The following is a 12,318-nucleotide window of genomic DNA, read 5'->3' on the forward strand; positions in this document are numbered from 1 at the left end:
AGGAAGCCTGGACACTGGCAGAACTCTCAACACGACCGGATGCTTTGTGAAACTTTCCTGCACCGAACTGAACATCTGATCAGGAGTGACTAAAGGGGGCGGGGCTCGACGCACGCAGGAAGCTCGAAGGCAGAACCGCATTTCAGTGAAGTCATCGGCGGGCGGCTGCTCCCTGGCCGCCACTTTCATCTAACTCCCTGCAATCTGCAGAGGCGGCGGACAGTCTGGATGCCAGAGGCACTGGCAAAACCTTCTCGGACTGGAGATGGAGCTGCTTCTTCGAGAAGGTGCAAAACTTTCTCCTCCACAGGTGTTCCTTTCAACCGCGATTGCGATTGACTTTCCGGATCGCTCTTGAGAAAGTTTTTATTTATTTTTTTATTTCCCCCCCCCCTCCTTTACCTGAACAACCACCGCTGTGATGATGAGCAACCAGTCGATGACGGGCAGGACCATGGTCCCCACCATCCCGTCCGTCATGTTCATCTTCGGCGTGGTGGGCAACGTCATCGCCATCGTGGTCCTGTGCAAATCCCGCAAGGAGCAGAAGGAGACCACCTTCTACACGCTGGTGTGCGGGCTGGCGGTCACCGACCTGCTGGGCACCCTGCTCGCCAGTCCGGTCACCATCGCCACCTACGTCAAGGGCTCCTGGCCCGGCGAGGAGCCGCTGTGCCAGTACTTCGGCTTCGACATGCTCTTCTTCTCGCTGGCGGGCCTCAGCATCATCTGCGCCATGTCGGTGGAGAGGTACATCGCCATCAACCACGCGTACTTCTACAACGACTACGTGGACCAGCGGGTGGCCGGCATGACCCTGGTGGCCATCTACATCTCCAACGCGCTCTTCTGCGCCCTGCCCATCGTGGGCTTCGGCCGCGTCAAGAAGCAGTACCCGCAGACCTGGTGCTTCCTGGAGTGGAGGAGCAACCGGACCAGCGACGCGGCGTACTCGTACATGTACGCGGGTCTCAGCTCTCTGCTCACTCTCGTCACCGTCGTCTGCAACGTGCTGGTGTGCGTGGCTCTCATACGGATGCACCGGCGCTTCTTGCGCAGGACGTCCCTGGGCACCGACCTGGGGCGCGGCGTGGACCCGCGCAAGAGGGGACGCAGCTTCAGCCGCCTGGCCGGTGCCGAGATCCAGATGGTGATTCTGCTCATCGGCACGTCGGTGGTCGTGCTCATCTGCTCCATTCCGCTCGTTGTAAGTCTCCTCCGTTACGCACAGAACTTTACGCACAGAACTTTTCTTTGTGTGTAATTAACAAAGGTTCAGTCATAGGAATAGATGATGAACCAAAAGCACGCAACGTCTGTAACGATGTTTTGTTTGTGTATTTATATATATATTTTGCCCCTTAGAGCTAATGTACTTACATCTGCACGTGCGAAAATTGGGTACATTTTGCGCAGTGTTGACACCAAATCCAAAAGTAAATATTGTAAATATTTCAGTTTAAAGTTTTAAGGTCATAATAATTAATATCTCAATCAATACTACCTTCCGATCCATTAAAACACCGTCATTGTGTTCTTTCCTCGCCTGCAGGCTCAGGTGTTTCTGAACCAGCTCTACAAAACCCCGGTGGAGCTCAACCTGGAGAAGAACCCTGACCTGCGAGCGATACGCTTCGCCTCCTTCAACCCCATCCTCGACCCGTGGATCTACATCCTGCTGCGCAAGGCCGTCCTCCTCAAGCTCATCGAGAAGATCAAGTGTTTGTTTTGCAAGATGGGAGCCAACAGGAGACAACAGAGACAAGGGAGCCTCAACCGCACGGACTCCCGTCGACAGTCCTCTGTGATCTCCAAGCAGGGCTCCCTCTCCCTGGTCTCCCACGGCCTGCGAGATGCCACCACCAGCTCCCAGGCCTTTCTCTACTTTCCGGAGGGGAGCGAGTTGTTCACGGGAAGCTGTCACACGGTGATGACCACTTTGCACGTCTCGTCGGTGAGGGGCTCGCGGGCCTCCTGTGCGTCCGAGCAGGCGGAGACTCAGACAAGGGAAGGGACGAGCAAGGACCCGGGCCTTCAGGTGTCGCTGAGCACTGAGACGGTGGAGGAGAAGCGCATCTGAGCAGCTCAGAATAAGAACCCAAGCCTGCCTTCACTCTGAGGTACATGTGAGCATCTACTGAATGACTTCTTCAAGATTCATCACTCAATGCTCTGAAAATCACGAATAAGGGGTTCTGTGCAAAGTCGGGACCGCAAAGCTCCTTCAGCAGCACCCAGCTACCTCTGGCTGTTAGAGGGCACTATGTTCCAAAGGAAATTACCCACTTCTTCGTGTCTCCAATGATGGAAAATACATCGCCGTTCCGTCAACGTGGAAACATTTACTGCCGACTAGATGAAGCCAGAACTTTTGAATAATTGAGTCACACAGAGAAAGTAGTGTTGGACGTAATCTGTATGAGTAATCGCTGGCACGTGTGCGATATTGTTCAAGTGTTTTTGAAAGAATATGTGTTGGTTAGTGTATGGCTTCAGGCGCTTTTTGCTTCACAGCCCGACATTCAGAAATGTCAAAACCTTTAAAAGTTTTCTCTCCGTGCCATAGTGAAGCACAGCCTTTACTCTCACAGCACCAGATAGTTTTTTTTTTATAGTGACAGAAAATGTGGCTTTACAGTGCATTAAAATGGTTGCTTAGTGGAAAATATCTCAATCAAGGTATTTGAGTGCACCAGTTGTCGTCAGAAAACCTGACCAGGTAAAGTATTGCAAGTTTGACGTATTCTTCTCTAGGAGAAGGTTTATAACCCACAGCTGTAATGGAAAGTGCGCACTTATTTAACAGCTGATTGATTGGCACGTACGCACGTTGTTCGCAGCATTAACAAAGACGCTTTCGCTCAAGGTTCTGTAAGTTATGGCTAAAATGGAGAACTTTCTTCTGACTATTTTTACGCGATTATGCATAAATAATTGTTTATTCAAACTGATTTAAAAAAAAAAAACTGACAGAAAAAAATTGCCCTAACTAACCCTAACACATCAGATGTTTTGTATTTTGATTTGACATCAATTTACTTTGCATCTGAAAAAAATTGAAGCTGCTTGAGGAGTTTTGAAAATAGAGATTGAAGATAGAAAACCGAGAACCGATTATTTTAGTTCCCGGTTTCGCAGGTGGAGGGAGTTTATTTCAGTGTTCTGTGAAGAATTTCCTGTTTCGGGAATCTTATCATGTCAAGCAGTGACGCCCAGTTTCTGTTTCCAACAGGCTGAACTTCTGAACTTCTGTTTGTTTGAGCCGTCTGCACAAATAAGCAGCCTGTCTAAATATCAGCAGCTTCGGTAAAACTAAGCCTACCTCTTTTCTCCATCATTCAATCAGTTCTAGATTGTTGCTTGGGGCTGTAGACTGCATTCTTGCCTTCCTCTTTGTTCCTTTGCCTTGCTGTATTGCGTGTTGTGAATACAGGTTGTGCAGCATCAAGCTAATTTGCTGAAGTCTTGCTCAAGACCTCTCCTTTAATTTATTTGTCTATTCAGTCTTTGAATTATGCACTTTATTTTGTATTTTATGGTATTGTTGTTTTTGTATTTGTATTGTCAAATTAAATATGTGGACTCGAAAGAAGACCATCACAGAATGTTAGGTGTTTTTCTTCTCAAATCTGTAAATGTGACAATGTTCTAAATAGATTTAGCAGCTGTGATGAGAAACGTATTTTCTCTGATATATATTCTATTGTCCAGTTAAACATTTACATGCCATCACAGGAAACGGAAGAATAAACTGTGACATGTTATCACAGGATTTAAAGGTAAAGCAGAAGTTGATCATAAACATTTCCAACGCACATTTTTCTTCCTTTTTTTTAAAAAAAACAAACTGTTTCCTCAAGAGGAACTCCCCCCCCCCCAAAGTTCATGCACAAACAAATGAGATAATGGCTACTCAAATTGTACATATATTTTTTTTGTCTGTGGTCCAGAACAAAAAAAAATCTTGCTGTGTGTATTAAAAGGCTGATGTCAGACACGCACAGAAATGAGGAAAAACAGAGCAAATTAGATGGAAGTGGTCTGAGGAAGTAGACCTGACCGAGAGAGCTCCGCAGCCGAAACAATAAACACAACCTCGGCCTCAGTTCTTTGCAATTAAGCTTGGATACGGAGTGCGTAGGCTTGGGTAAACACATTGCGTGGACGTGTGAAAGACGGTGTCAGAGTGTCTCCAGACTTTGGGAGCAACACACACTAAGTGGATGGGGCAGTGTAAAATAAACGTGAGGCTCTGTGATGTGTGCAGCGGGGCCGTTGTCTCTCAGAAAGCTAATCGTCTCGCCAGCCGCGCCTGATTAAATGCATAAATGAACGACAAGTGCTTCTGACTGGCTAAACAGATTCAAAACGTGATCAACCGAGCTGAGAAGTGTTCCGCCGTTTTACGCTGAAGGGAGCCCACGCTCAGCCGTCATGCATCTTTGCATCAGCACCGTGACACAGACAAGCTGTTTCCCATCAGCAGGCTCCTCGGGTAGACGCCATGCACCCTGCCCTGTGTGCGTTCACTGATAAACAGCAGAAAACACCTGCTGCTCCTCAATGTCGGGCGTCACAGAGTTGAAAGGGAGGCTAAACGGTCCCTGGACCAAAGCAAAAGTGACACAAGAAGCAATAAACGCTTCCTGCCGATGTAAGAATCGGTTTGACTTTTATCTCCAATGACGGGAAAACCTGAAGGTGAAATTTAAGAGCTCGACACATCTCTTCTAGTTTAAAGGTCATCGTTGCCCTGTGTGACACAGGACACTCCAAGTACTCATGTGATAAGTGGACAAAGAGACTGTGTTCACTAATTATCAGAATGGCATCTTCCCATGGTGCAGGCAGGTTTCCGTCTTAATATTTGTCCGTCTCTGCAGCGACTTCAGACACTTTTGGCCGAAGCTAGTTTTAACAGCAGAGAGCGCTGCCAAGGAAAACTGTTCAGACTTGATTGCCCTGAGAGCCTTCTGTGAGGAAACACAGCTCCTGTACACCCCAAAACATTTCCATCTTCCTTCCATCATTAGCCTCCTTCCAAGTTACAGATATTGAAGGAATTGTTTTCTCAATTGCTCACTATTAACACTGCAGCAAAAAAACTCAGAAGCCAGAAATGTGGTTTGCATACACGTCAATGTAACTCGAGCTTAAGGTGTAAGTCAGATGGAGACGTTTATATTTGTTGAGGAGATTCACTGCTGTCTCATTAAAAATTCATTCACTGTTCATTTACTCCTAGTAAAAAGGTTGTCTTTAATCTTGCAACAGTAATGATTCGCTGCACCAGGCACTTCCAATTGTCATCAAACACTACACACACTGACTGACAAATAAGTAAAAATCAAATAATTTATTTTTTCTTTCTTACCTTTTTTTTAAAACAGTATTTTGTCTTTGTTGTAGCAGCCCATCTGGCCATGTGCTTAATCTGACGGCTATTTTGCACAGCTCCAGGCTAGGAAGAGGTCCCCCGCATGACTCTGTGAAATCCTACACAAATATACAGTTTAATGCAGAGCTGTTCATTTCAAAGATTTTAAGGCAGCGCTATGTACACCAGCAAGTTCCCATGAAATCAAGCAGCTAATTGTAACTTTGATCTGGCGTCTTATATAACAGCCCAGTAGATTGGAAAAACTTAGCCGCATGAGATGACCTGTCAGACAGGGAGCCAATAATACACATATATTCCGATTTTTAAATAAACATTACAGATATCTTCATCGACAGGAAATAGTTTCCAAAAAAAGTTTAAGTCTTATCTACTTTATATCATTCTGCTTTGATGGAGTGTCAGGCAGCGTTGAAAGCTCTAGATCAGCTGAAAGGTTGTTTCCCTCCCTCCCCCCCAAGGGTGGAAACTTACCACAGTATTTTTCCACTAAAGCAGTGGGTCTGTCCTGGGACAGTCAGACTTAATGCGATGGCCGTCAATGATGCTACCTGGCTTCTGAGGAACATATATTTAAACAAAAAGCACAAATGAAGTGCATGTCACACAGGGAACATTAAGATATGTACATACTGGTTTATTATTAATCCTTTATCCCAATAAAAAAAAAACATTTGTATATTTGCCATGTGAATTTATGAGAGCTCTGTCCTATCAACATGAGTGCAGTTGTGTAGTAGAGATTTTTTATTTTTTATTTTTTTATTTTTTTTTTAATAATCAATCATCCTCATTGAGATAATGCATATTTACCAAGCAATTTATCCTACATATGACAATTCAAATGCTTAACCTATTATCTATTATTCAACGTATTCAAATGTATCACGTTTTAACGCAAGTAAACACGGTCATTTTTGCCTTTTCACAGTTTGCAATGTATCTACATTCTTGTATTCTACAATACAAAAACAAACTTTTTAACAAGTCGAAAGTACAAGTTTAGTAACGTACATACAGTATGTGTAGTCACTGTAAAGTCAAGTCATTTTGTTTCCCTACCATTAGAAAGGTTCTTTGATGTACATCGAGCAATGGTCTTGCACAAAGGGAGTCGCCATCGTGCACCTCCATGTTTGTAAGGCAGCCATAGTTTGTACAAAGAAGGAAGTAGGTAATGTAACATTTCATTAGCAACGAAACAACAGAAATGCTACCGTTGCTAGCGAAAAGACGCTGGCTGCCTTGCGACACAGTGACATGAACTTTTGCCAACAACACAAAGATATGGTGGGAATACGTGACTATAAAAGGGAACCTCCACGCTCTTGTTGACATCCTTTTTGGTGTGCGAAGACCACCGTAGTTCACCAGCATGCTTGGGATTGGGAAGGCTATGGAACTAGCGCTGCAATCTAAAATCTGACCGCGAGATGCCCCACTTGTACACACCGTGTAAAACGATAAATAAAAAGGTAACACAATACGTTGTTTTTTTGTTTTGTTTTTTTAATCTGGACATTTTTTTCCTGATTGTTTCAGGCTTTACATTGTAAAGTTTACAGGGTTTAAAAAAAAACAGCAAGAGGGCAATAATTAAGTGTTAATTATTAAATAAACGGTTAAAATGGTAGAAGAACAGGAATGAAATGGGTTTTTAACTGTCTGATTTACAGATTATTTCATACATATAACCCTACCCCTTTCTCTTGTTTTAACAAAATAGCTGATTTGCTTATTAAAACTATACCCATCGTGGCAGGAGTTATGTACTCAAGTATTTCTTGGCTGGCTAGTGTTCTGGTGAAACGTCAGGAAAACGCACACGGCTGTTTTGACCTTCTCATCTTACGTGTGGAATGAAAGAGTTTTTCCTTACATGTCAAACTAATCTTTTAATACCCCAACCGCCATCATTTATCAAATAGGTGCAACCTCCGTGTCAGACAAGGACGCCGGCCCGGGAACCTCTGCGTCCAGATGATGTGGATTGAGCTCGATGGGAGCATGAAATGTGACGGTAAATGGTTTCAACCGCATAATTTCAGGTCCTCGGAGAGGCCTTCCTACAAAAAGTCACATGTTTGCACACATACTGGAAGCCTCAGCATTTTCCCCAGCTTGCACCAGCGTTCCTGCCAACTCTGGACCTCAGTCAATTATTCTTAAAAGGCTCAGCTTAATTTTCTGCTGACAGGAACTTAATGCAACTATTGTATTATACACTCAGTTCTCATATTATCATCGTTACCTGGGATCATTCATTAGCGCTGAACAGGACATTTAAACCTGGGAGGCACTCCAGCTGGGTTTGAGCTGATGTTATTTTTCTACTCATTGAGGGTTTTTTTTTTTTAAACTAATTGAGGTCTAAAACAACGTCGGTGGGTTCAGAGTTGCTCATTTCCTCATTTGTTAATAATTCTACCAACCCTATAATCATGCCACACGAGCAGGAAATAAAAAAGTGGTTTATTTTTCTTGGCTTTTAACATTCACTCCAGTCTCACTGAACTACAACAGATGTGCTGTTACTGAAATTGTTTGTCAAACTTGGTCTTCAGATGTAACCTTTGTACAATTTTCCTCTAAAAAAAATCTTCCAATTTGCTTTTTTCATGATATTTTTCATGACATTTCACATACTGTTCTAATTGTCATGTACAAAAGAGACTCTGACATCTGATATTACTCCAGTTTCCTGGTAAAGCTTTGACATTCACAGTGAGCCATGCCAAACAACAATCAGTCACTGGCAGGGCAAGTGAGGGCATTATATTGAACTGAAGCGTGAGAAAACAAACATGCACCACATGTTTATTTTGATGAATAGTATACCTAATATATTATTTATGAATTATCGGCTTAATAAGGATGCAGAAGTACTTCTCTACTGAATGATTTACCCATAAACATTTCAAAGATGGCATAAACCAGCAGATATACTGCATCTTATCTTAGGTTTTTGAAGTTCCCATGCTTTTCTCTCCCTCAACTAACATCTTACTGTCTGCTATATAATATAGCAGACAACACAAAAAAAAACAACCCTGTGATGATCTCAGTGGTGGTTTCGATGTGCAAATATGTTATATTTAAATTAAAATGTTAGCTATTCAAACCACAGATACCCATTTCACAGATTGCACAACAAGTTCTTTCTCCTACCAGCATTTTTCAGTCCAAATCGTGCACTTTGCTGATGGACACGTGCCTAGTGAGAATGAGAGGCTTTTGAACCAGATCTTTTAGCTTAGGGAGGAACCTCTTATCCGTCAGACGCACACTTCCCTTTGTGTGGTGATAAAGATGGACAATTGTTTCTTTAGGAAAAGTCTGTGGATTGTCCTGAGGGGTCATGCTGTCTGGATGACAGGTCGCTGGTCAGTTCATGGAGAGCAGAACTGTCTTCTCACTGCGGCTCCAAAACACAACCCTCTGCGGAACCTTCTACGCCTGATGCAAGACAGGATGCTCGAGAACTATGATGATGGTTTGTTCTTTTTTCGTCGAAGAAGATGTTATTATACACAACTTCCACTGATGCTGAGCCAGAATTATAAGATACAGAAAGAATTTACAGGACAAATGAAGAGGTGACTTTTGCAGAATATTTCCCAAAAGGTCACTGTTCTGTTCACACCTTCAAGCAAAATGCATGAATAATGTTTCTAATTTAAAAATGGCAACGATTCAGCAGCTTCGCCCGAGATATTCCCTTTTCAGTTATGAGTATTAAACTCAAAGTGCAAGAAATTATGGCAGTTTTAGTGGGTGCCCTGACAGCCGCCTTAATCTTCAAGCCTCTGGCTTCACAAAAATTAGAAATTACCTTGTTTTGCTGTAGGACCTAATTGGCACTAAATCCTTGATTAGACCAAACATAAGGTCAAACACAAATGGATGTAATGCATGTTGGAAATAACAAGATTAACCAGAATTAGAGGCCATGTTTTCTTTCTAGAAAAGCAGGAGGGAAGGTCCATCTATTAACCTCTTCTTAAGCTTCCAAGATGAGAGAGATAAGAAAGAGCTATTATTTATATATTTATATATTTGGCTTAGCTTTATTTAGCTTTAGTTATTTCTGGTGGCAACTTCCTGTGAGGCTCAACATCAAAATGATACTTCTAAGAAAAGATCAGACATGTTAGAAAAGTGAAGTCATGCTGCTGTGCAGCTTTACCTTCTCACATCTTACCAGTGTTGCACCTGTTGAACAGGGCTGTTATATCCAGGACCTTTTCCTCTATTGCATAACCGCAAACCAAACATCACTCTGTGAGAAGGGCCGAAGCACCTTACCCAGGTCAAAAATAATCAGTGTTTAGGATTCATCGTGATCCGATCCCCTTGTCATAACATATTTTGACCACAATCACGAACTCTGTGTTCCTCACGTATCCTGCTGTGGCTCTACTTCCTCTTCATTTCCTTCTGCGCATCCTCCGCGGACAGTAAGACCCTCCACCGAGTTTGTTTTGACAGTCCTCACAAAGTGTCTCTTCTGTGTCACGAAGTCGGCGTCATGTTATCGCAGGGTTCCTTCAGGGCAGGAGAGAAAATAAATATTTGCAGCTTTGGGAAACCAATTAAACGTATAATCTGTGAAGATCTGAAGTCAGCACACACTCCCACCGAAGATGCTACTTGATGTTTATATCAGGCAGTTCATCTGTCAGGGATCAAATATTTATCTACTTTTGCGTAACTAGATTTTCATGCAGTGCAACGGAATGTTTCCCTGTTAGCTTAGTTATCATAGCCATTTTATAAAAGACATGTAAGCAAAAGTCAAGTGCACCAAAAAGTTTTTTTTGTTTCAGAGTTTATTAGTATGTTGCAATGACCTTGGTGATTCATAAGGAACCACAAAAAGAACTAATCTTATCTTACATGGTTGCATGGTGCACGCTGAAACTAAACAAAAAAAAAGGTAATTCAGTCATGTGTTGAAATAAATAACAAGAAATTATTTATGTGTCATCATGATACTCGTACAAATAAAAGAAATAACAGAATTGTTTGCATTAAGTACTTTTTCTTTGTCTTTTTTAATTAACCTTGCTAATACAGTTGGGTGTGGAAAGTATTACATTTGATTGCAAGTAGATAATAAAATCAGTTGCAATGATGCTACGTTGTCAATTTCCAGTCTTTTATGTGGTCATTGAATGGGTCAACTCTAGGTCATAATGCTCCTCCGCCTTCAAATGTATTGTCTTCGAATGTTTGGTATATGTCTTTAGAATATTTTTACAAAGTAAGAATTTATATGCTATGAAAGGACAAATGTCACAGTGTTTTTTCCGAACAAGACACCAAGCTGATGATTACATGAGCTTTGGGATTTAAAAACGCTTTGAATCTATGTTAAAAGGATATGTAGATAAATTCTGCGTCTGAAGTCCATTATCTGGCCCCTATGGACATACACCCACAACAGCCTATCTGCTTCTTTGTAATCTAAAACACTTCCTTTGCTTAATCAGAAAGAAGTTGAAATCTTCTCATTTTAAGAAAAACATCTTGAAAGGGAAGAAAATCAGACAAAGGAACTCCTTTTCCTGAACGTACACAGTACTGCAGTTCCTTCCACGACAGTTCACTACACTAGACAATGCGGAACTATTTTTTTTTAAACTCTGTTTTTTAAACCCATCTAACCCAAATGAATTTGAGTCACATTGTTCGCTTAGTCTTAAAGTTTTAGCTATCTGCCACTGTCATTTTAATTCACTGGATGCCAATTTGTGTGTGAATAAGTGTCTAATTAAAGTCTCAAAAGTTGTTCATTTTTTATAGTTGTTGTTAGTTTAGAGGGAACCGTTTGCATCAACCGTGCCAGATATGAGGAGGGACGGTAAAGAGAGAAGTAAAGAGAGAAATCAGTCCCCGCTCTCCATAAGTAGTTCAATAGATCCTCATTGGCTTGCCTTTGAAATTAATTGCACAGGGGAATGTCTCCCTCTGGTGGTGAATAAAGGTGGCTCTCAATGTCGACCCTTCGGGCGGAACTTGTCAAGAAGTTTTCTCAGTGTCATACATTTTTTAAACTGTGTCTGATTGGTTTAGTGGATAGCGTCACGTGACTGAAAGACAGCTCAGTGCTGAATAATTAATAAGAGAGAAGTGTGTCAGCCGGCTGTCATAAAATTGAAGATGATCCCTAGAATGCTTTCATAAAATTGTGTCCTACTTCCCCAGCAGAATTCTTGCAATTCATTTGCTTTCTCGAATTCCATGAAAATTATTTTTTTTAACGAAGGGGCTGTGATGTATTTGTTACACAATATGTACAAGACATTTAAATTAAGGTGAAGAAAATCCGCTATGGGATGCTTCAAGGACCAAAATTAATCAACCACGTCGTTAATCTGTTAATGATTTTTTTTTTTTTAGTTTGTTTTTAGTTAATGATACCACTATTGTCAAGTTTATTGTATCATTTACAGACAAACACAGCTGCTTAATTTTACCTTTGAACTAAATGAAGAAATCTTTCCTCTTAATAATTGTATAATACCTAACGTATACTTTTTCTATTAGCGGCCTGTAATGATGTGATTGATATTTGTTTTTGTATTGAATGAAGTATTATGTTTTAGGTCATAAGATTTTTTTCAATCGTCTGCTCTGCAAATGTCATTTTTACCCATGTCACTCGGAAAACGTTCCATTTCTCGGTATTAGCGTTCAACAAATAAATTGATAAAGAAAAATATCTACAACTACTCTGTGTTTTTTCATGCCTCCTCTCTTCCTCGGCTCAGGTGACAAGCAGATCTTCATTTGCTGTAGTGGGTTGGGAGAAGCGGCAGAGAGGGTCTTCTCCTGTCTCTGTGCCAAACAGCAGCTGCTGAGCTCTTACTCGGTTGCTCTCAGCAAACAGTCACCTCTGCAGAGCTACAGGTCAGTTC

The 12,318-nt window shown here is 41.9% G+C and overlaps 1 protein-coding gene and 1 long non-coding RNA gene across 2 annotated transcripts; one reads left to right on the top strand and one right to left on the bottom strand.

Moving 5' to 3' along the window:
* The first annotated feature begins 42 nt into the window (after positions 1 to 42).
* ptger4a (prostaglandin E receptor 4 (subtype EP4) a) lies at positions 43 to 3,597 on the top strand. The gene is made up of 2 exons (XM_076019440.1): positions 43 to 1,207; positions 1,553 to 3,597. The coding sequence occupies exons 1-2, from the start codon at positions 422 to 424 to the stop codon at positions 2,078 to 2,080; spliced, it is 1,314 nt and encodes a 437-aa protein (XP_075875555.1). The 5' UTR covers positions 43 to 421; the 3' UTR covers positions 2,081 to 3,597.
* A 1,776-nt stretch (positions 3,598 to 5,373) lies between these two features.
* Positions 5,374 to 6,575, bottom strand: LOC142884016 (uncharacterized). Its single transcript, XR_012926107.1, has 3 exons — positions 6,461 to 6,575; positions 5,873 to 5,956; positions 5,374 to 5,496 (listed from the first exon to the last, which is right to left on the bottom strand). It is a non-coding gene; the product is annotated as an uncharacterized LOC142884016 (long non-coding RNA).
* Positions 6,576 to 12,318: the final 5,743 nt, after the last annotated feature.

The sequence above is a fragment of the Nelusetta ayraudi genome, unplaced genomic scaffold, assembly GCF_046127955.1.
Source record: "Nelusetta ayraudi isolate G7.1 ecotype Tasmania unplaced genomic scaffold, CSIRO-AGI_Nayr_v1 ptg000010l, whole genome shotgun sequence".
Lineage (NCBI taxonomy): Eukaryota > Metazoa > Chordata > Actinopteri > Tetraodontiformes > Monacanthidae > Nelusetta > Nelusetta ayraudi.

What these genes read in the sequence shown, in the direction of transcription:
- ptger4a (XM_076019440.1), top strand. Translation starts at nt 422, where the DNA reads ATGATGAGCAACCAGTCGATGACGGGCAGGACCATGGTCCCCACCATC. An exon ending in TCTGCTCCATTCCGCTCGTT is followed by an intron (nt 1,208 to 1,552) that starts GTAAGTCTCCTC and finishes CCTCGCCTGCAG; the next exon opens with GCTCAGGTGTTTCTGAACCA.